At 41.5% G+C, this 25,516-nt stretch overlaps 1 protein-coding gene across 3 annotated transcripts in view; it reads left to right on the top strand.

Annotated features, from left to right (window-relative positions):
* erc1b (ELKS/RAB6-interacting/CAST family member 1b) overlaps positions 1-25,516 on the top strand; it is a 788,812-nt gene that overhangs the window by 529,224 nt on the left and 234,072 nt on the right. For all 3 annotated transcript variants that reach the window (XM_078220074.1, XM_078220073.1, XM_078220075.1), the window contains one exon: positions 8,654-8,801. In XM_078220074.1, coding sequence (XP_078076200.1) covers positions 8,654-8,801 — 148 coding nt within the window. The remainder of the gene's footprint in view (positions 1-8,653; positions 8,802-25,516) is intronic.

Below are 25,516 nucleotides of genomic sequence, written 5' to 3'. Positions count from 1 at the left end.
CTCATGATAAATAGCTAAATACAGAAATGATATTAGAGCATGGATTGATTTGCAGTTGGTGGTAGGTTCAGTCCTCACTCTGTACAAGATAACAGATATTGTTGAGAAGATCTTGCCTAACAAATGAATGTAATCTGAATAAAACTGGCAGCAATAAGGTAGTTCATACATTATGGGTGTCAGCACATGGCAGAGAAAGTTCTTACTCACTTCATCCAAGAAAATAAAAACTTCCCAAGAATGACTCAAAACATTTGGACTTCTCTTTTCAAAAAAAGTACTACATGTCAGCAAGTCATCATCTTGCACGCAACTACCAACCTAACAGTCATTTCTATCTCAACTGACTCTTTTTGATTTTGGAAAGGGTCTGAAATTTATTATTTATCTACAGTATTCCTCAAAGACTCAAATGCAAAAAGCAATTGCAAGATCTACAGTACATGACCTCTATTGTCATCACTTCAAACAATAAAGTCAATGTGCACGCTTGGAGTCAAGAAATCAATTGAAATAGCTTGCTGCCTTGGTATAGAAATTTGACACTAAAAAATCAAGGTCTTCTACATCAAGTGCAGCAAAATCATTTTTAATCTGCCTCAAGAGTCCAAGATGCAACAATCAACAATTCACTTATTTGAAAAAAATAATTGCTGTTGTTTTTTATTCAGTTCAATGCTGCTTATGTATTTTATTGAACCATATTTGATGCCATACAACGCACTTGTTTAATTGTACTGAAGTTATTGCTATTTCAAGTATCGAGTGCACTGATGTGCTTATGCACTAGACTGCACATGCAATTCCCAACTTGAAAGGTTGCTGAGGACTTAAATTCCTTGATCCTCTTCTGCCACTATAGCTACGGTGAAGTGGCACTTGGGCTTCACTGATAGGCTTAGAGCCTGACTTTGATGAAGAATCTTCAAGGTCTTTTTACTCCAAACTGTTTGAATGTGTTTTTTCTCATTCACAGCATGTGGGCATCATTGGTAAGGCCAGTATTTATTGCCCATCGATAACTCGCCTTGGGAAAAAGTTAATGAACCTTTGCCTTGAACTGTAGCAGTCCGTGCAGTGAAAATATTCCCTTTGTGCTGTTAGGTACGGTGTGACAATACTGTGCCTTTAAGAAATGTATTTTTGTCATGTTTCTTATCATGTTGTTGCAGTTTGCTTTATTATTGGTGCTGTTTTGACTGTAGCCGGTAACCGCTGTTGTTCCTGCAACAGCATAATTAATCCTAATTGCTAGAATGTTGGTTTTTGTCTGAACTAATGCTGTTCTACTGATTTTAGTGATTTCCCCTGGGATTCTGCAGAGTAGGACTAGATTGGGTTGATTGACAGTAGTATCATTTGACTGGGTGGAACAGAGTATTCAAGCTCAGTTGTTTTTTGAGCCGCTGCTTGGACTTGTTAGAGCAGTTGGTCTCTTTTCCTCTCTGAAGTTGCAGACTGGAATCTACCAAGAAATAAATCCTTTTCTCTGAGATTCTGCTGTTTGGGAGTGGATCTTTCTCTGATAGTCTGCTGTATGAGAGTCAGGAGATAGCTATCTGTCTGGATCTCTGTCCAGAGGTGTTAAAAGGCTGGAACTCGAGCATCCACATAAGCATATTTGCTTTGGTCATAACTGGTCTATAATTTTCCTGGACACCCTTTTCTCATTTCCTCTCCTCAGTTGGCCTGGATGCTTGTATCCAGATTGCTTGTTTTAAAGCAGTTGGTACAGTGGGAGTTCCAGCAGGTGTCGTCATTAGCAACCTCCCGATTGAGTTCAGGCCTGTAATAAAGCAGAGGGAGCATATATCCTTCCCATGTTTAGCAAGAATTTCCAGCCGTGAGTCTTTGGGATAGGGATGTGAAGCCAAACTTTTAAAGTGCTGCAAAGGCACAATTGGAAACCAATGGGCTTGTAATGTCCCACTACCAGCAGGCAAGCCAGTTCCTGCCTCTGGGCCATTTTGGAACGTGACAGTTCTGGGGAGAGGTAGTGGCTACATTTTCCGTAATGTGTGGGTAAACAATTCAGGGTGGTTAAAGATCTATTAAGGCTAGTCTGCCGGTGCCAACTGGAATTTGCCAGTTGGCAATTTTGCCCAGGGATGGAAGTGGCCTCCCAGTAGCATTCCAGGGGTCCATCAGCCATGTTTGACTCTACCTCCGATCACAAGATAGCCACAGTTGAGGATGCAGATTGCCTTGTGATGGGAGAAACAGTCTGACATCTATGGCCAATTTTAATTCCACCCATCTGAAAAAGTCTTGAGAGGGCATCTCTATAACCCTCCAGCCTCTGGAACCCACCAGGCGAGTTCTCCATAACTAATGATTTTCCAATTCATAGAAAATCGCATTGGCATCAGGAGGCAAAGTAACATGGGTTGAGTCCTGGAAATGCATCCGATATTGGAAACATGATCCCACTACTAAAATGTTGCTTCATTTTTCAAACTTCTCAAATGAAGGGCCCGATTTTACCAATCGGAGCCCAAGGGCGGGATCTGGGCGTAATACGGATCCGAGCCCGGAATCCTCTTTCCAGCGCGCCCATACGCGTTTTGCCGGCTCCGGTCCGATTCGCGCTGAGGGCGGGGCTTAGCGCTGCCGGAACGATCGGAGCTCTGAACTGCGCATGCGCAGTTTGAAAAAAATCTGAAGCAGTGCGCCCGGGCACGAAGGAAAAAAGCAGAGAGAGCGGCTCTCTGACACAGACCATTAGAGGGGGGCGGGTGGGAGGAGAGGGGGTGTGACGTATCATCCTCTGGGGGGGGGGGGGGGGGTGGGGGCGGTGGGAGGAGAGGGGGTGTGATGTATCATCCCCTGGGGTGGGGGGGGGGAATGGGAGGGGAGGGGATGATCGGTCACACCCCCTCCCCTCCCAGCATCCCCCCCCAAGAGGATGATATGTCACACCCCCTCTCCTCCTCCCAACCTCCCCCCTTACCCCCCAGAGGATGACCTGGGTCAGAGATCCGTTGCAGTCTCTGACCCCACTCTTCGGAGGCTGCAGCGGCAACTTCGGATTTTTATTCGGCAGGTGGATTAGAGCGCAGATCCGCATCGGACCAGAAGACGGTAAAGTGGGATTTGGCGGTAGAGTTGGGTGTGCGGTTCATTCAGTCGATTTAAATGCATGCAAATACACTTAAATCATCGGGCCGCCCGATTGCCTGCGCCCGAATCGGGTGTTGGTAAAGCCGTGATCTGCTCGAAATCGGGTGCAGATTGCGGTATAGGCCCAACGCCCAACTTTCCTGCGATTTCACGCCCGAAAACGGGCGCGAAGTTTTGGTAAAATCGGGCCTGAAGTCTAATTGGAGACACATATTGAAAACCCATGTTTCATGTCATTTCTCCAGCATCGTCCTGTTGAATTTGAAATTTCAAACGGGGCAAAGATCATCTGGGAAAACATATCAATGAGGATACTCGGGAAGATGCAGCTCACTGGCTTACATGGATAAATATATCCGTAAATTTTTAAAATGTTGCACATGGAATTCGCTACTTATCCATATGTATTACTTTGAGCCTTGAGACTTCATTGAGTGTGAAGCGATTTGCAATAGGATATGAAAGGTCTAACACAAATGCAAGTTTTTTCCTTATCGAACAACTACAATGGAAATTGATGTTATCAATATTCATAATGAGAAAATCCTATCTTAGTTTATCAGTGGGAAAACTTTATGTAAACATTTCATCACCATGATTTGTTAAGCCAACTAAATCACTCAAAATATTTTGTTCCAGCATTCTTTGCACAGAAAATCCAATTCCTAAGGGAATAAATATGTTTAGCACTGATTCCTCAGAGGCAGGCAGAGTCACGGGCCACTAATGGTGGGCCAGAGTTTTACACAGTCAGGCAGACTCCACAGACCTTTAAAAATGTGGACAGATTACTGATTCAGAGGTCCTGAGTCCATTTCTGACATCACATTTTCCCAGGTAGGGGAAAGGGGCCAGGGAGTGACCCATGCTTGAGGAAAGCCAAACTCAGCAGGGGCATTCAAACCATCTCCATGTTCACTGTGACAAGGCCTTAAGAAACAGTGGGCAGAACTTTCTGGCCTCGCTCCCTGAAACCAGAAAATCCCACCTGAGGTCAATGGACCTTTCCATGTTTTGCCCCTCGCCCGCTCCGATTCCCATGGCAGGCGGGATGGTAAAATTCCAACCAGTGTGCAAGTTATTGGAGACATAAAGATTAATAAGAGCAGATAAGTTCTATTCAACTGTCAAGCTATGAAGTTATTTAAATCCCCATCCTTTAAAATTATTTAAAATTCAGTGAGAGCTATACAAGCTATATGAGTTATAAAATTCCACGAGAGTTGGAAAAAAGCATGTTCTAACAATTACACTACATGTTTGTTGACATTAACTCAAGGGCTTTTATTGTTGATGCTTGGTACTTCTCACAACAATCAATCATTCCAGCAAGGGGTTGTAAATTTGAGCTGTCAAGCAAACTGTGAAGAGGTTATTAAAGGGCTAGCTGTCTTTGATGTGGGATTGTGAATACAAGTCTATTTGTTTTTCTAAGGGGTTAAGTGCTTGATGGGATCTCAAAGTTTTGGGCTTTCATGAATGGGAGTTTTGTTTTACTATAGTAAAGACTATAATAGATATTTAGACCTTTATTTCATCTCAGTGTGTCTTTTGAGGTCTGCTCATGGTGGATACTGGCTGGGTTGATATGGAGAGTGTACACTTAAAGGATGGGGAGGCATGGGTTGACATGAGTTGGCATTAATTTGGCATGGGGATTATAAGGGGCCATGGGGTGGGTGGAGAGAATGGTTTGGCATTAGGTCACCATGGAGGGTATGAGGGGCCAATGGGGGTGGGTGAGGGACATGAGTTGACATGGATGAGACATGGGAAGTAGGTAAAGGTATGGTGGGATGTGAGGGCTAGAGGGCTTAATATTTAACAGAACAACTGGCCCCAGAGAACCAAGGCAGACATTTTAAACAACCCTCCTTGACACTTGGCAGCCTCTGTCACCATCTCCGATCTGCATCCAGGGGTAGCAGGGCCGACTCCCATCATGCATCTCCACCCTCCAGAACAAAAATCAGTTCTGATGGACACTTCATCCCAAAGCGAGTACAACAAGTTGCTAAATTTTCCAATTTATGTTATCTGCCTCGGGAGCAAACATCTGGTCCAATATCACGTAAGTAGCGGCCTGGTTGCACTGCCTAACCCCGGAGAATCCAGAGTAGCGAACAAATATCACTACCTAAATTTCCAAAGTAAGGTTTTAAACGAAAGTAAGAAAGAGCAGAAATTGATATATTTCATAAAATTACACTAATGAATTGAATTGCCTTTCACATCATTCAATAACATAATTAGAAATTTTCATTTGAAGACCTCAATCTCTCCCAAATGCCTGGGATAAAGGTGCTGCATGAATGTGAGTCAGTGCTATTGAGTGGCTGGGCTATACTCTTTCGCATCATGTTTAGAGCAGCACAAGCCTTTCTGGCATTTCAGCTCGAGCTCCAAGTTTACGCCAATTACATGAGAGTTGCTGCAGCTGCACTAAAATATTCTTCATCAATCAAAAAACTGTTCACACAATGCCAGAAGCAAATTCTCCTTCACTGCTTCTGCCTCTGGAACTTACTCTACAGTTAGTGTCATCACCTAAAACTTAGGAAGACTCTTATGTGCAAAGTTTAGATCTATAGTTAACTTTCTTTTGTTGTATCAAATATTCTGAAGAATGCATCGGAGTCACAATATTCCTAGCAAATTCCCCCGTAAATTTCCTATACGGGGAAACTTTTTGAAACATCCATCGCCGCTGCAATTGTATTTGACTGCAAATTATTATTTGACTTAATACACAACTAAAACTCTCCTCTAATCAAACCACATTGTGTTTTGTCAAACAACCCCAGATTAACTGAAGGAAAATTAAGTTATATTAACAAGATCAGTAAAACTAGAATGCAGCAACACAGTAGAGCATTTTTATTTATCAAGCTTACTTTGGACATGCCGTTAAAATTAAATTCCTTGGAATGACATTAGAATCCAAAGAAACCATACAGTGCAGAAGGAGGCCATTCGGCCCATCATGCCTGCACTGACAACAATCCCACCCTGTAACCTCATGTATTTACCCTGCTGGTCCCCGTGACACTAAGGGGCAATTCTTGGAGTGGGGGAGGAAACCAGAGCACCTGGAGGAAACCCAAGCAGACATGGGAAAAATGTGCAAACTCCACACAGACATTCACCCGAGGCTGGAATTGAACCCAGGTCCCTGGCGCTGTGAGGCAGCTGTGCAAGCCACTGTGCCGCTCCATTGCTCATATTAATTTAATGGATGTGTTGCTTTTATGAGTTACAAGCTTTAAACCAGTTGATACGTCCCGCTACTGAGTGGATCTATGTTTACCTCTTCTTTAAAGATTACAAGCTACAATTCTGGTATACAGTTCTACACTGAGACTAATGAGTGGCTTTGTTTGCACATTTTTTCTCAAGAATATTTATTTGTGGTTTGTTTGTGGTGCTCAGGAATTGTAAGATCTGACATGTGACATCTTAAATGTATTGGATGTGCTTCCAATTGGTTGTCCATATGTTTCTTGGTCCTCTATGGCATTGCAGATGAGGAAACCAAGATCAAGCATAGCCTGGAGATAATTACATCATTTTACAGACATGTGATCTGTTCTAACTTTTGTATTCCATTATTGCATCCTCCTGGCAGTAGTGGTGCTATGTTTCTCTTTTGGGTCTGATGTAGAATCGTCGACCTGAAATGTTAACTGTTTTTCTCTCAGATTTTCCAGGGTTTCTTTGCCTCTCTGCCTATTTCTCATGTGGTCTGTTCCTTTCTCTATATTCACATCCTCCTCTCTCTGCCTTCAAAAATAAGCCACTATATGCCTGTCAAAACATAGTCAAAAAAGGTTCCAAATTCAAGCTTTACTTTATTTTTTAATCTTACAATTACTGTGGTAACTGAGAAACAAGAGTCTTTTGGTTGTGCACAGACTACATGCAGAAAATTATACTGCTGCAGGCTGGATATTTTTTCCACAGTGCACATGCACAGACTGTGACATCTTGGGGATTGCAGTTACAGATGTTTGTTGGGAATTGTAGTTGCTGAGTGTTTTAGCTGCCAGAGATGGTTCTGGCAAGCCTTTTAACTCCAGCTTTTGCAAGCCTCTGGCCTCCCATATAAATTATTGTAATAGAAATTTTAAACACAACTTAATATGGTGTGCATATGTTTACTCATTTATTGTCCATTTTATAATGACTATGTCTTTGAAATGTGGCAAATCTTATTGCCCAAAACCTGATTTCTCATTGAGTTCAAGTTGTAGCCAAAAGGATTTTCAAACTTTTGAAGTAGTTTGACCTATTTAGCTTCTTTATTTTATTGCGTTCATTCCTGCGTGTTACTCACTAGTTGCTCAATTGTCAAATTATATTTTGTTATTATTTCATGAATATGTAGTTCAATTCAATAAGCTACAAGCATGGAATTGAATATTTGCCCGGGATTTCTCTTAGTATTAAGGGTGACATAGAAAGTGGAATGTGATAGCTAGGGAAAGTGTGCAATTGGATCATTTATATTATGTTGATAAATAGATTAACACTAACAAGATGTAGATAGATAATTGCATAAAGTAGCTCACTCAAAGTTTAAACACTGCTTTATGCCCTAGCATAACACACAAAATGGTTGAACGAGTGACCTCTCTAATACCTCAGCTGGAGGGCACAGGTTAGACTCCTAGAACTGCTTATTACTTAGATATGCTAGCCCTGAGATAGCAAAGTCTTTTATTGTGAGAATATTTTTGTCCATACTGCTCAGATGTGCTTCCTGATTTGGCAACTTGTGGCATTTAAACTCATTAAACAGTCTTAGCATTTTTCTTTCTTTTCTTAATTCTTGGGATTTGGTCACTACTGTGCAGGTTAGGTTGTTTGGCCATGCTAAATTGCCCCTTAGTATCAGGGGGATTAGCAGGGTAAATGTGTGGGGTTACGGGGATTGGGCCTGGGCGGAATTATTGTCGGTGCAGGCTCGATGAGTCGAATGGCCTCCTTCTGCACTGTAGGGATTCTATGATTGTACTGATAAGATCAGCATTTATTATCCATTTCTAATTGCCTGAGAAGGTGGTGGTGAAACTTCTTTTTGAACCACTGCAGACCTTTTATGTATCACTCAGTGCTACTGCACATTATGCTTTATTATCCTGAGTTCTTGAAGAAAGCCCATCCACCAGTTCTTCAAGACATCACTGATTATAAATGGGCTTGCAAATTAGAACTCAAAGTAAAAATTACCAATCCATCCGACACTAACTAAGCGTTAGGAGACAGGTGAATATGAGTTGACTTTTTTTTGGTTATACTGTGTTGCAATATTTATAGAGGTTTAATTGTCTTTATGCTTGGGGAGGGAGAACAGCAAAAGAGTTGTGCAATTTTTTTATTGTAACAGTATGCTGTGCAAAAAATATAATAGTTTAGTGATACCAGGAAGAGTATCACAAATTTCTCATCATTGTATCAGTGCTTGTCAAAGATGTTCATGCCTAAACTGTTGTGTGGTACTTGATTATTTATATTCTTTCTGGTTATCCTTCAGGCAAGAAGCACTGCTAGCAGCCATCAGTGAGAAGGATGCAAACATTGCTCTACTGGAACTCTCCTCATCTAAGAAGAAGAAGGCTCAGGAGGAGATCGCATCGCTAAAGAGGGAAAAAGATAGATTGGTGCAACAACTCAAGCAGCAGGTCAGTGTCCATCTTATCTAGCGAGTCTTTGCACTTTGATCTGCAGTTTTACAAAGGAATTGCAGACTAATGTCCCTACATTTATTAAAGATAAAGCTTGCATTATATAGTTTACCCACTGAAAACATCAAATCAGTTTGAAATGCTGTTGTAATAGGTTGTAATTTATTGTATGTCACAGTAGAGTGATACTCAGGCTGTGAACATAATGACACATCAGTGCACTACATCTGTGCAATATGATGTGCAACAGTGGACATGATCATTTTTTGTTTATATAATATAGATGAATACTGAAAAGGTGACTGATTTAAATATTTCAAATTATTATTTAGCTTCTAAATTGACCAATCAATATAACAAATCATATAAACTTGATACGTCTGGAATTGCTCAGATACAGCATTTTAAAATTTTGAATTGAATATTAAATGCAATCATTTGTATTTTGTTTACTCTTTATGTAAATGTATGTTTTTAAATTTTGCCCCCCTATCTAGTTTACAGTCTTCTTTACATTCAGCTTCTTCAACCTTAAAATAGACTTATTTGTGTAAAATTAGTCACCTTTGTTTTGAACAAGCTGTGCATATATTTATAAATTATGTACCTCAATTACAACAATGTAAGTTGTGATTACATATTTGTGTTTGTTCATTAAGTCAATATGTCTACTGGATATATTTAAAATGAGAAAGAAAGAACACAAATTAAATCTGTCATCTATGAGGCAAAGGAACAACTGGTGAAATCTAAGCCTGAACTGTAGTCTGAATGGATAGCAAGCTCTAACAGTGAGAGGTAGAAGTGGGCCTGGAATCGAGGGCCAGGTACAGGCTTGAGGGGAGTAGGGCTAATACAGAGAGCAAAGGTCGATATAGTAGGATCTGAAAAATTAAGAGATCAGAATGTGGGCGTGGGCAGGAGGAAAATGGGAGACTGTGTCCACAGTAGTATGTGATTTATTGGAGTTTGTACTCCGGATGCTTGGCTATTTTGCACACACTTCACAATACAATTGTATTTTTTCTCAAGACATAGGGGTCTCAATTGTGGGAGTTATAGTGCATTTGTTTGGCCGGGAACAACATGGAGAAAATTCACCTCCATGATCACGGAGGAAGAAGAAGGAAAACTTCAACAATGAATACGGCCACCACTTCAACTGGCATTTGTGCCCAACTCCCCCAGTAGGACTACTAGTAGCTGATCCTTCCCTCCTGCCACATGCAAATGATACCGAATAGATCTCCTGCCACACTGCTGCATTTATCACCATTTTCAGAACCTTCATTTGGAAGGTAGTTGTAAACACTGGAGAGAAACAACAAAGACCTTGATGTCATCCTTTGGAGGGAACATCATTGCTTCCTTTCCTTCCATTAGATCCCAAACAACGCTGAAAATGCTGATCTTGACAGAAAGAGATAGTTCCATGTCATCAGATAAAACATGTAAAACACACATTCCCCACACACACACACATTCCCCACGCACACACATTTCCCACGCACACACATTCTCCACGCACACACATTCCCCACGCACACACATTCCCCACGCACACACATTTCCCACGCACACACATTTCCCACGCACACACATTCCCCACGCACACACATTCCCCACGCACACACATTCCCCACGCACACACATTCCCCACGCACACACATTCCCCACGCACACACATTCCCCACGCACACACATTCCCCACGCACACACATTCCCCACGCACACACATTCCCCACGCACACACATTCCCCACGCACACACACTCCCCACGCACACACACATTCCCCACGCACACACACACTCCCCACACACACACACTCCCCACGCACACACACACTCCCCACACACACACACTCCCCACACACACACCACGCTCTCTCCATCGGGAGTTGTGCTAATTCATTCCTGTACATGGTGGGGATTGTTGCCAACTATGTCCTCATCAGACTGCAAACAGAACGTCGGAATCGAGTGAGCACAATTCAATCAGAGATCCCAAAGGCCAGGGGAATCTGTCAAATTGTTTCTTACAGACCGGCATAGGCTAGCCAGTTATTGTGGCTATGGTGCATTGAATGATTAATTTATTTATGATTGCATTGTCATCGGAGCCCGCAACGAAAAGCTGTTTGATACCTTTATAGACATAAGACGACCTAATATTCGATCATATGCTCAGCCTAGACTTAGGCAGCAAAATTCGGCTATAATCAGCCAAAATACTGAGGCTTCAGAGGAGCCTGTTAGACGGGTGGGCTCAAAGGTGGCAGCCGCGCCCACTGAAAAGCCAAACAAAACAGGCAAAAGGATGGGTTAACCCACAGCAGCCATTTTGAGGTGGCCATGCTGAGGTACTAAAAAGCAGCACTGATTGCCCAGCAGGGGGAGCAGAATGTTTCCAATGAAAGACAGGACATTTCATGCAGTTCTGTAAATCAAAAAAATTATTAAAGCAAGAGAATGATTATGAAAAGCAGTCAATTCAAGAAATTTGAAATAAGGAAATAAATGAATAAATGGGACTGTATCTCTTCGACTTTCAAGAAAAGTGGCCCTCATCACACACGGGTTTCCGGGTGAAATTGTTTTGGACAATGGACCACAGTTCACGAAGAAATACTTAAGATATTTACAGAAGATTGTGGGATCACTCATGTTACTATTTCTCCTCTTCAACTACAAGCCAATGGAGAGAATCATAGAATCATAAAATCCATACAGTGCAGAAGGAGGCCATTCTACCCATCGAGCCTGCACCGACAACAATCTCACCCTCCCTGTAACCCCACATATTTGCACTGTTAATCCCCCTAACAATAAAGGGCAATTTAGCATGGTCAATCAATCCAACCTGCACATCCTTGGAGTGTGTGAGCAAACCCACGCAGACACGGGGAGAACATGCAAACTCCACACAGACCATGACCCAAGGCCAGAATTGAACTTGGGTCCCTGGTGCTGTGAGGCAGCAGTGCTAACCACTGCGTTGCTGGAACACTGTTCTTTCCGCAGTGAAAACCATTAAAATGTAAATGCCTAAGTCACTCATGAGTAGAAGGAAACCTTCCCCGTATAGATTAGGCAACAAAATAAGGCACAAAACAGTAGCCGCTGGACCTCCAAAGCCATGTGCAAATTTGTATAACAAGAACCAAATTATACAGTTAAATGCATTGGTGAAAGAGCAATGTCGGAGTCAGGGATTTTGATTCATAGGGCACTGGCACCAATACTGGGGAGAAGGAGAACTCTTTCATTGGGATGAGCTCTACTTAAACTGAGCTGGGATCAGTGTTCTGGTAAATCAAATAACTAGGGCTGTTTTAAACTTATGAAGAGGGCCACGTGAGAAGATTCAGGAAAAGGTAAATTCACAAACTGTAAGGGAAATGTCAAGGCTGTACAGCAGAGTAGTGATTTGGGTAAAAATAAGCAGAATGAAAGAGACAGAGAGGGTAAGAAAGGTAATAGGGCATTGATGATTGAGGTGATATCAGCGTAAAGTAGGAAAAAGCCAAAGACACTGGCTGAAATTTTCCAGCTCTTCCCAGGATTTTCTGGCCCCACCAATGGTAGCCCCCTTTGGTGCGTTTCCCAGCGGCAGAGGGTGTGGGGCATGCAGTTGGACATTAGTGGGAAGGGACGATCCCGCCACCGGACAATGACAGGCCACCTCCCTCATCCGCTGGAAAATACGCCGGGGTAGGGGTGGGGGGCGAAAATCCTACCCACTCTATCTGCACACGTGAGGTATTCATGACAAAATATATCAATTAATAGCATGGATAGAAATTAATGGATTTGATCTAATGCTCATTAATGCGATGTGATTGCAGAGTGATCAAGAACGGGAACTCAATATTCCAGAGGAATTGACTATTAGAAGACATTGGCTGAATGGAAAATTTGTCGAGGGCAGGTGAAGGCAGGGAGGGTGTCGTCTTCATAATTAGAGGAGAGATAAATCAGTCGAGAGAAAGAATCTTAACTCAGAAAATCAAGATGTGGAATAAGTTTAGACGGAAACAAGGGACAGGAAATAACGTTGGGAGTATTTTATAGGCCTTCTCACACTGTGTGTAGTGTTGGGCAGAGTATAACTCAAAATATAAATGAGAGGTGCAAGTTACAAGAGCAACACAGTAATTTTTTAAAATAATAATTTATAGGATATGGGTGTCACTGGCTAGGCCAGCATTTATTGCCCATCACTAATTGCTCATGAGAAGGTGCTGGTGAGCTGTCTTCTGGAACTGATGCAGTCCCTGTGGTGCAGGTACACCCTCAGTGCTGTTAGCAAGGGAGTTCCAGGATATTGACCCAGTGACAGTGAAGGAAGGGCGATATTTTTCCAAGTCAGGATGATGAGTGACTTGAAGGGGAACATCTAGGTGCTAGTGTTCCCAAGCATCTGTTGCCCTTGTCCTTTTAGATGGTGGTGGTTAGGGTTTGGTTCATAGGGGCTTTAATCTTCATTTAAACTGGGAAGTGGGAAGGAGGAGCTCATGGAATGTATACAAGATAGTTCTCTCAATCAGTATGTCAAGGAGCCAACTAGGGAACAGGCTATTTTCGACCTAATATTGTGCAAGAGAGAGGTTAATTAACAACCTTGTAGCAAAGGAGCCTCTCGGGAAGAGTTTTCATAATTTGCTAGAATTTTATATTCAGTTTATGAATGATTTAGTTACATCAAAAACCAAGGTCTTAAGTGTAAACAAAGGAAACTACATAATTATTATAAGGGACAAGTTGGCTAAGATAGATTGGAAAACTACATGAAAGAATATGATGGTTAATTCAAAAATTGCAACATATATTTGTTTAAGGAATAAAACTCCATAGGGAAAGTGTCCAACATTCCTAATGAGAAGTTAGTGTTCAATTAAAGGAAGCGGCTTATCATGTTGCCAAAATTAGTAGCAAGCCTCAGGATTGGGAAGCTTTAAAAATTGAACAAAGGATTACAAGAAATTTATAAAGAAAAAGAAGAGAATATGGGTAAACTATCAAGAGACAAAACAATACACTCTAAAAGTTTTTTCTAGGTATTTAAAAAGGATTAGCAAAAGTTAATGTGAGCCCTTTCTAAGCAGAGACATGAGACTTTATAATGTAGAATAAGGAAACACAGACATTAAACAGTTACTTTGTATCTGTCTTCATGGTTTTTTTTGTATTTTTATTCCAATTCAATCAAATCAAGTCCAATTCAGAGTCTCAACAAGTGAGACATTCCCGATCCAAGCTGACAAGACAGGCCTCTCACCTCCTGTCTTGTGCTTGATCTACATAATCCAAGCTGATTGGAGTAGACATAGTTCCTCCTCCAAGACTTGATCTCATTTGCATCTTAGCCAAACGGCCGAGATGCTGCTTTTAAAAATTGCTTCAAATGAAGCTAAAATCTAACCTAATGACTTCAACCAAGCGCAGCATGTCGATACTACACTTGACCTTAGCCAAAAGGCTGAGAGAACATCCAGAATTAGTGGGAAACCAAGGGTCTACGGAGAATGAAGAGTTTAAAGAAATTAATATTAGCAAAGAAATAGTACTGGAGAAAGTAATGTGACAAAAAATTGACAAATCCCTGCATATGATGTCCTACGTCATAGACTTTTAAAAAGGATAGGTTCAGAAAAAGTGGATGTGTTAGTTTTAATCTTCAGTTTCTGTGGGTTGGAAGGTATCAAAAGTAACCTGCTTTTTAAGAAAGGAGAGTAGAAAGCAGGAAACTATAGGCCAGTTAGCCTGGCATCAGTCATTGGGAAAATGATAGAATCTATTGTTATGGATGTGATAACAGGGCACTTAGAAAATCATGATATGATTATTGTTGGAACCAATGCTTCCAGGACTATATTTTCTTTTAAAATGTGAAAGGACATTGTATCAGTTGGACACCTGGAGGCTGACCTGGATTTATTTTTTAAAAGATCATAAGTTCACTGTCAACTAACATGCCTTTTCCAACAAACCACAAAACTTCCATTAATTGACCAGCATGGCTCTTTAACGGGACGTGCAGTTTGTTAAACTTTAAAAGTTAATAGTCCTTAATAGTCACAAGTAGGCTAACATTCATACTGTAATGAAGTTACTGTGAAAATCCCCTAGTCGCCACACTCTGGCGCCTGTTCGGGTACACTGAGGAAGAATTGAGCATGGCCAATGCACCTCACCTGCACATCTTTGGATTGTGGGAGGAAACCGGAGCATCTGGAGGAAACCCACGCAGACATGAGGAGAACATGCAAAGACCCAAGCCGGGAATCGAACCCGGGTCCCTGGTGCTGTGAGGCAGCAGTGCTAACCACTGTACTTATTTTAATTGCAATTACTTTAATTGATGAGGGAAAATAGTTTAAAGACAAAAGCAAAAGATTTACTCAAAATCACCTATGGAAGACAAGCTTTATGTTTTAAACTTATTTTTTTAACTCAGTTGGGATTAAACTGAGAAAGGGGAAAGCTGCCCAGCTCTCTCTCTCTCTCTCTCTTATGCCTCGCTTAAAATAGAGTAGTTATCAGTATCCAGCTTTGGAACCCCCATCTCAGTCGAACTTATCAGTCTTTGGAAACCTGAGTGACTGAAGCAAGCAGGTTGATCCGGCTATATTCTTTTCTCCTCTGAAGCTATTGGTGAAAACCTCCAGACATCTACTGGGACTAGCACAAGGGAGTACCAGATCAACAACATCAGAACCGTGTGAACTTTATCTTTTTTCTAAAGTTGTTCTTTCAACTGCCCAACTCTGCAGAGACCCTATTCATCTGTCCACTGTGTGTGTATGTGTGTGTGCATCTGCATGTGTGCGTGTGTGCTAGGATTTTAAAAAAAGGGATAGACAGTTATACTTTCAGATTACAAATTAGATGTTAATCAGTTCTTGCAACTTGTTTTTTAAAAGAAAATCTTTTTATAATGAATCAATCATTCTGAGTTTATTGAAAGAAGCCTGGTTAAAGTCTCTTTTATTCTGGGTCTAACAGCAGTGAAGGTTTTGGTGAATGAATTAAACATATACACTAATGTTGCGACCTGTGGAATAGTAGAGCTAGAGCAACTGTACACTTTTCCCTTTCTGGTCGTAACATTAGGCTGAATCAACACTGATTTATGCAGGGTAAATTGTGTTTGATAAATCAGTTATTGTAGTTGTAACTAGTAAGTTAGTTAACAGACTGACCAGTGGATGTAGTGTATTTGAATTTTGATAAGATGTTACAGAACAGATTTTACACAATATTAGTGCTCATGGGATTGGGGGTAATTTATCAGCATAGATAACATGGATTTGAAATTATTTAACAGACAGAAAATAAGAAGTAGGAATAAGAAGGCTGTAACTAATAGGACACCACAAGGGTCAATGTTTGTGTCCCCGCTATTTACAATCTATATCAAAGACTTATATGAGAACTGAGGGCAATGTATCCAAGTCTGCCGAAGCCATGCCATGAAGCAAAGTAGGAACATAAACCTTGAAGAGCACTCCATGATCCTACAAAAGGATTTGAAGAAGGCTGAATGAGTGGGTAAAAATGCAGAGAAATGTAAAGTTATCCACTCAGGTAGGAAAAATAGAAAAGCAGGTTTTTTTTTACTGGTGAGAGACTGTGAAATGTTGGTATTTACAGTGACCATATTAGTGCTCATACAGAAATCACAGATAGTTAATATGCAGATGAGCAAGCAATTGGAAAGGCAAATGTTATGCTAGCATTTATTATAAAGGAGTTGGAGTATGTTATGATCTTATATTCTCTCACTTTATTATCCTTGTCAGTGGATTCTTGATATTAGTGTCAGATTAACTGGTCTATTAGCCCCCAAATACCTTTCTTAACCATGAGTTTTTAAGAATTTGGTGTACTTCATTTGTCCTGAATGTTTTGTTGATTTGAATGTTATTGAGTTACCTTTTACCAGCTCAGTACTAACGTTCATTCTGTTTTGACCCTCTTGTTCTTTGGAGCTCATCTGCAGATGGTTGTGAAGGTGATGCTCACTGCATGATACTCTGCACATATGTAAATCCCTTAAATAAATCTCTCATGACATCAGTGGTGCACTGTTGCACATTGTTGTATAGCTGCTGCAGTCTGCTCAAGGTAAACCCCAAGAATGTGCAAACTTCCTCCTGCTCTTGCAGTAACTCATTACTGAAGACAGGTCAAGTAAGCTATCAATCTCTGGCTCTCACAGCAGTCATATGCTGTGGACTTGCAGCTTTATCAGATACTTTCTGCTGTCTCCCCGAGGGCGCAAGAGAGACATTTCCATTGGATCTGTACTTTCTATGGACGAAGAGTAAACATGTATACAAAGGCAACACTCACATAGATACTTATGTTCCACTGAACATTTCTGCATTTTCTTCCAGATCTGACCTATTTATTTGATCTGCTACCCCATCTGTGCAACATGCACTCTTTAGCAGGTTGATAGTCTTTGGCACCAAAGCAAATCTCTTTGCCTCACATCACTTAGCAAGGAATCAATAATAAATACTCAAGATAGCAGGAAGCATCTGGAATCTTGTACACTGGGGTCAAGCAGAAATAAGCACAATGTGTTAGTGTCCTGATCAATATTTATCTCTCAATCAACATCACAAAAGCAGATTATCTGATCATAATCATGCTGTTTGCAAAAGTTTCGTGTGCTCAAATTGGCTGCCACATTTCCTGGATTACAGCAGTGTCCATGCTTCAAAAGACTGTAAAGTTTTTGAGACATCCAGTTGCCATGTAAAGTGCAAGCCTTTCTTTTATTTGTAACATACTATTTTCAAACTTTCTGGAGTACAAAAAAAAATGCACTCCTGTTTAATGACAAGCAAGAACTTGTTAAAAGTTATTAGTTTGCTCAGTTTTACACTCCCAGCAAACTGGCTTGCAAGCACAATTCCTTGCACACTTTCCCAAGCACAACAAACCTTTGGAAAAGAAATGGAAGGATTTAGACTTGTCCGCTGCAGTTGGACTCAGTTCATTAGTGAATGCAGTCCCAAATTTGTCATTCTTGCTAAGTAGAGGCTATTATGTAAATAAATGAGAAGTGCAGCCAGCATTATGGCTTAAACTTGTGACCTTTTGCTTGTCTTGCATTGCAATTTTTCTTACCTTTGGCAACATGATTATGTTAATTGTAAGGATACTTTGCTGCAAACTCTGAATATGCCCTTGATCATTTTTAAGTAAAAGCATAAAAGTTACTAAAACCCCCAAAACTAGTTTTCTTTAAACCTTGAACACAACACCACAGCATGGTGACTCCTACATACAAGAATAGTCAGGAAAGATCAAATGTTGAGGGTATTTATTTAAACTGCTAGACAGTCTTCTGATAATGGAACAGTAGTGAATGTTGACCACCATTAAACATGGAATAGTGCCTTTTGATGTTTGACCTCGTGTTGCATTTTCAAAGGAATAAGTGTGAAATGTTACCGTGATGGGATTGTCGGAGGGTAGAGGTGGGCCTCAAGTTCTATGAGGAAATTTGATGGACTTGATTGAGCTAACATAAAATGGTCCGCCTTTGTTAAGAGGATAGTAGTGTAACTCTGCTGTGTCTGTAGGATTCAAATCATGTTTTCTGGCCTGTAATCCTTGCTGAACCTATGGTATCTGTAACAGTCTGTGACCCCACTGGTTAATGGTAATTCAGGTCAGCAGGTTGAAACACGTGAGGATGGAAATAATACTGTTCCTGAGTACTCTATACAGTTACTATGTTCTGCAAGACAATCTGTCTCTCTTTAGTTTCAATTTAAAACAAATATCGTAGTGTTCATCTAATCCAGAATGCAAGTGTACCAGTGCCTTTGAATAGACTGCCTTGAGCCGCAGCAGTGGGTTCATGTTCCAGTTTAATTTTTTTTCATCTGCCAACCTTCTCAGTAAAAATGAACAGAAACTAAGCCCTATTTAATATTTGCTGTCATTCTAAATATGGGATTTGCTCAGTCACTGTTTGGATGAGGGTCACGGATCAATATGGTCCTAATTTACTTCCTACACGTAGTTTGTCTCCTCGACCGAGGTATGGCAGGGAACACAAGGCGTGTGCTTCAAACAAGGCCCCTGACGGACCGAGAAAGAAGGGGAAAAAATGCGTGTAACAAAGACCAGATGTGTGCCCGAGTGCCAGTTAGTATAATCAGGTTATAACTCATGTGAAATGCTTGCTGTGTTTATTAGACTGGAATCTAGCTCCAGATTAATGTGAAGCAGAGCTGTCTCTGTGTTTTAGCTGTTAAGCAACAACCACACTAAGTCATAAAAAAAATAAGTACGATTTTCCCATCTCCGGGAAATATCCATCAACCTCCCAGCTTTCCCAGCTGCTCCTAACTTATTCAGTAGAAGATTACCTTCTGTAACAGTGTCTCTTTGTTGCTACAATTTTTTTGTTTTTGCAAGATTTAAAACTACATTAACTAACCAGAAGTGTGAGGTTTTGCTTTCAAATATGATTGATTTTAAAAATGCTCTGTTTTTTAAGGTTTTCAGAGTAATGTTTCGTACATACTTATTTATTTTGGCAGTATTATCATTCGTTAATTTTGTGGGGAATGGAGGCACAAAAGGAATTAAATCCCTCAAAAGTTTAACAAGTAAATTTTGGTCTGGAAATGGTAAAGGCCTGACATGTCAGGTTACAATAGCTGCTGAATCAATACAGATCTGAATAATCAGTCCTAACTGTAAAAACAATAACTGAAGCAGGTGTTTATTCATTGCTTTGGGTGCATCTCTGGAGGCCTGCCCTGAGCATGTTAAAGACTCCAACTCCCAGTGGGCTCCATGAGTGACCATGAGTTCCACTTCATCTCCCAAAATTTCTGCTTAAGAATGGTTTCCAGACGCAATGCTGTGCTGGTATTAAAATGTACCAAAGTTCAAATCAGTGGGATATGTTTAACATTTAGTGGCGTAGTTCACTGCTGCTGCTCCCCAGTGAATTCCAATGTTGTACTTGATGTCTAAAGGGCTGGGTGTTGACTGTTTATCATCTGTGGCCAGACTGTCTCAGATGGTTCCTAAAATTTCTTTTGCTTTAAAGGAGAGACAGATTATCTCTGCTATTAGCTTCAGCTAGATACATCAAGCACCAAAATGGACCAGTCTGGTGATCTCCATTGATGGGTGTCAGAAAAGCTTGTTGGCTTTTTAAAAATCTTCCTTGAAAATCAGGATAGTAATCGTGATTTTAAAAGGAGGCATTTGCGGAACAGAACCTTTTAGCTAACTTAGTTCAGGTTGTCACATTGTTTTAAGGATTACTCATCCAGTATATCTCTGTCAATCAGATAACTGTCCATTCAGAATGGCTTGCCTCTATCCACCCTTTTGAACTGAAGTTTTTTGACTGGTTCAGTATTTCCACTGATGGTGATTAGTGTCCGTACTATTATTTCCAGTTAATCGAATCATTTGTGTCAAAGTAATTTCTGGTTGGTAGGTTTGATGTTGAATCAATCACATTTTACTGAGGAAAATTCTGTGCAGCATAACTGTTTGAAAGGCTTTTGGTGGTATACTGGTCTCGGGGCTTTTAGAGAACAACAAACTTCCAGGCCCAAAAATTCAATTGAAAGCTAAGAGAATTGTTGGCTACTTAACTCTTAGGCCTTCTTCACCTCGAAACTTGTCTTTGATCTGTTAAGGTGCCATGCTCAACATCAGTTTCATGGTGCACCAATGGAAATTGTCATCAGAAGCACAAGCACAAGAAGTTGAGGCAAGGAAGCCCAGAACAATCTCTTTACTGTGCCAATACTGAGCCTGCATCTGTTGCAAATCCAGGTCCGTCACTTGATGAAAGCTCTGGAGAAAACAAGCTTTTCCTTCCTCTCTCGCTTTGGCATCAGGGAAATCAGCATTTCCCAAGCTTAAGGAAACCGTCCATCTTTTATTTGTATATTCTCCATTTTTGTTCTCTGTGCACCGTTGACCCTGCATTAAGAGAAGCAGTTTTGTTGTAGCACCATGAAGATAACAATCGAGAAGCATATAGTAACAGGCTAAAGTAACTGACTGACTTTCACCATCTTTGCTGTGGAAAAGTGTACCATCTTAGAATTTGCATAAAGAAAGGTGTTGGGGTTAGTATCTGTGCAAGTGGAAGGTATTAGTAAAAAACCTGAATCAGTGGTGGGGAAAATGCTAGAGTCTATTATAAAGAGTGTGAAAACAGGACACTGGAATTATGAAAGGGAAATCATGTTTGACAAATTTATTGAAGTTTTTTTTGAGGATGTAACTGGTATAATAGGATGTGTATTTGGATTTTCAGAAAGCTTTGATAACATCCCCACATTAGAGGTTATTGTTCAAAGTTAAAGTACATGGGATTGGGGGTAACACATTGGCATGGATTGAGAATTGGTTAGCAGTCAGAGAACAGAGAGTAGGTATAAATGGGACTTTTTCAAAGGAAAAACAATGACTACAGGGGTCCTGCAGAATCAGTGCTTGGGCCCCATACATCAATGATTTGCATAAGGGAACCAAAAGTAATATTTTCCAGTTTGCTGATGACACAAAAATTGGTGGGAATGTGAATACTGAGGAGGATATTAAGAAGCTTCAAGGTGATTTAGACAAGTTGAGCGAGTGGACAAATACATGGCAGATTCAGTATAACATTGATAAATGTGAAATTATCCACTTCAACAGAGAAACAAAATGGCAGAGTATTATTTAAATGGTGATAGATTGGGAAATGTTGACATACACCAGTCACTGAAAGCAAGCAAGCAGTTAGGAAAGCAAATGGTATGTCGGCCTTCATTACAAGAGGACTTGAGTACAGGAGCAAGGGTGTCTTACTGAAGCTGTATAGGGCCTTGGTGAAATCCTATCTGGGGTACTGTGTGAGTTTTGGTCTCCTTATCTAAGAAAGGATATACTTGCTAGAGAGGGAGTGCAGTGAAGGTTCACCAAGCTGACTCCTGGGATAGCAGAATTGTCATACGAGGAGAGATTGAACTGACTGGGTCTGTATTCACTGGAATTTAGAAGAATGAGAGTGATCTAATTGAAACATATAGGGGGCAATCCTCCCAAAAAAATTGTAAGTGTTGAATTCACGTAAAAACTGGAGTAAATCATGGATTTTTCAACAGGAGTTTCAAAATGAATCTCCCACACTCTGTGCACGGCAGAACGCCTCAGTGTGAATCAATCACGCTGAAATTCAGGAGGGGGGGCTACTATTCCCACTGGAGAGGCCGGCAGCATAGCGCTGAGCGGGCCATTGCGCATGGTCGATCTGTCAGCAGCGAGATCAGCGCGTGTGCAGTGGTCCCACATCGCCCATCCTCTCCCCCGCCGACAACGGCCCGATTGCTGGCCTCCCAAATATGCCCAGGCAAGGCTCGACCCCCTGCCTCCAGACTACCCTAATCGCTGGCCTCTTTCCCTCTGTCACTCAACCCAAATGCAAAGTGGGAGTGGGACCCCCCCCCCCCCCCCCCAGCCCCACCGATCGCCCCATCCCCATCAGGCCCCAACCCCATGGCATTGCCTTATGCTCGGTGGGCAGTGCCAAGTTGTCCCTGGGCATTGGCACTTTGCCCCTTGGTCAGTGCCAGGGGGCTGGGCTGGCACTGCCAAGGTGCCCCCCTAGCATCGACCCACTGGGGAGCCTCAATGGCCGCTCTTCACTCCAGCAGGGTTGGGCTGCCAGCTCCCCGCAAGTGGAGAGCTATACTAAATCCCGCTGGAGTGTACCACTCCTGGTGGGGGGGGAGAGACTAGCGGGCCCAAAAAGTTCAGTCCTGGGCCCGCTAATCATATGTTAAACATATTATAATAAGTATTTAAATAAATTATGCAGCTCTGGCGTGGAGCTAACAGTGCCAGAAATTTGACTGCCGGAGACTCGCAGAGGCCATGGTGCCCAGTGGGGAATCCTTGAAACGGCCTCTGCTCGAGTCTCCCAGCCCACTGCGCTACAAAAGCAGCACAGCGGGATAGGAGAATCATCCCCATAAAATTCTGATAAGGCTGGTCAAACTGGATGCAGAGATTCTATTTCTCCTGGCTTGGAGGCCTGGAACCGGGGTGTCATAGTCTCAGGATATGGGATAGGCCATTTAGACTGAGATAATCACAGAAACATAGAAACCCTACAGTACAGAAAGAGACCATTCGGCTCATCGAGTCTGCACCGACCACAATCCCACCCAGGCCCTACCCCCATATCCCACCTGCTAATCCCTCTAATCTACGCATCCCAGGACACTAAGGGGCAATTTTAGCATGGCCAATCAACCTAACCCACACATCTTTGGACTGTGGGAGGAAACCGGAGCACCCGGAGGAAACCCACGCAGACACGAGGAGAATGTGCAAACTCCACACAGACAGTGACCCAAGCTGGGAATCGAACCCAGGTCCCTGGAGCTGTAAAGCAGCAGTGCTAACCACTGTGCTACCGTGCCGCCCTGAGGAGAAATGTCCTCACCCAGAGTGATGAATCTGTAAAATTCTATACAAATGAAGGCTATGCATGCCAAATCACTGAATATATTTAATATAATATAATTATTATAATAATTATATAACTATATAATATAATATTCTACCTGGATTTCAGCAAGGCCTTTGACAAGGTCCCTCATGGGAGGTTAATTAGGAAGGTTCAGTCGCTAGGTATACATGGGGAGGTAGTAAATTGGATAAGACACTGGCTCAATGGAAGAAGCCAGAGAGTGGTTGTGGAGGATTGCTTCTCTGAGTGGAGGCCTGTGACTAGTGGTGTGCCGCAGGGATCGGTGTTGGGTCCATTGTTGTTTGTCATCTATATCAATGATCTGGATGATAATGTGGTCAATTGGATCAGCAAGTTTGCTGATGATACAAAGATTGGAGGTGTAGTGGACAGTGAGGAAGGTTTTCAAAGCTTGCAGAGGGATTTGGACCAACTAGAAAAATGGGCTGAAAAATGGCAAATGGAATTTAACGCAGACAAGTGTGAGATATTGCACTTTGGAAGGACAAATCAAAGTAGAACGTACAGGGTAAATGGTAGGACTCTGAAGAGTGCAGTTGAACAGAGGGATCTGGGAATACAGGTACAGAATTCCCTAAAAGTGACGTCACAGGTGGATAGAGTCGTAAAGAGTGCCTTTGGTACATTGGCCTTTATAAATCGGAGTATCGAGTATAAAAGTTGGAGTGTTATGGTAAGGTTATATAAGGCATTGGTGAGGCCGAATTTGGAGTATTGTGTACAGTTTTGGTCACCTAGTTACAGGAAGGATGTAAATAAGATTGAAAGAGTGCAGAGAAGATTCACAAGGATGTTGCCGGGACTTGAGAAGCTGAGTTACAGAGAGAGATTGAATAGGTTGGGACTTTATTCCCTGGAGCGTAGAAGATTGAGGGGAGATTTGATAGAGGGGTATAAGATTTTGATGGGTATAGATAGAGTGAATGCAAGCAGGCTTTTTCCGTTGAGGCTAGGGGAGAAAAAAACCAGAGGGCATGGGTTAAGGGTGAAAGGAGAAAAGTTTAAAGGGAATATTAGGGGGGGCTTCTTCACGCAGAGAGTGGTGGGAGTGTGGAATGAGCTGCCGGATAAAGTGGTAAATGCGGGGTCACTTTTAACATTTAAGAAAAACTTGGACGGGTTCATGGATGAGAGGGGTGTGGAGGGATATGGTCCAAGTGCAGGTCAGTGGGACTAGGCATAAAATGGTTCGGCACAGACAAGAAGGGCCAAAAGGCCTGTTTCTGAGCTGTAATTTTCTATGGTTCTATGGTTCTAAGGAAGTAGGTAGATTTCTAAACTCCAAAGATGTCAAGAGGTATAGGGAGAATACAGGAGTATGGTTTTGAAATAGAGGATCAGCTCTGATCATATTTAAATGGTGGAGTAGATTTGAGGGACCAATAGGCTTACTGCTGCTCTTATTTTCTATGTTTCTATCCGTATCATCCATCTTTTGGGTAGTTTCATTTCGGGAAAAATGTAGCACCTGCCTCCTTTTTATCTCCTTTGCTCCTGTTAACTGAGCAACCCACAGGCGTAGAGAGGATGAATGTTGAGGCCAATGTGTCTTTTTTCCTGACTTTTTAAATTACCTGTTCTTGAAATGTGGCAGCACCAGCAAGATCATTTTTATTCCCCATTGCCAGTTGAGGGCATTAAGAGTTAACCACTAATTGTGGGTCCAGATCACATGTGGGGGTAGTAAGTGCCCTTCCCTGAAGGGATGCAGTTGGATTTTTACAGCAATGCAGGATCTCTCATAGTAATTTTTCCTAATGTAACCCATAAATTGCCAGATTGGTTGAATTTAATTTCATAATGTATTACAGTCAGATTTAAAATTATAATCTTTAGTCTAGCAACGTTACAACTATGCTCCTATGATTTGTAGTGATAGACTCATGACTATTATTGACAATAACATTCTAAAGCATACCCCTTAACTTTCTTTCCTTTGGATAATTTCCGTTTCTGCAGGAGTTGATATTTTGGGCAGTATCTCTACAGGCATCTCTCCTTTATCTGAGTGAGGCACAGTAGGTGGATCGGATACTATCATTGCTGCTTTCTCAATAAGGCAATATTATTTTTTTATGTTTCTAATACACTCAAAAAATAATCTGTAAAAATTTCAAACTCAGCGGATTTATGACCTGTAACAGATTCTTTTGGTAACAAAATATACATG

The sequence above is a fragment of the Mustelus asterias genome, chromosome 9, assembly GCF_964213995.1.
Source record: "Mustelus asterias chromosome 9, sMusAst1.hap1.1, whole genome shotgun sequence".
Lineage (NCBI taxonomy): Eukaryota > Metazoa > Chordata > Chondrichthyes > Carcharhiniformes > Triakidae > Mustelus > Mustelus asterias.
The sequence above is the reverse complement of the archived record's forward strand: the minus strand, read 5'-3'. Positions and strand labels throughout refer to the sequence as shown.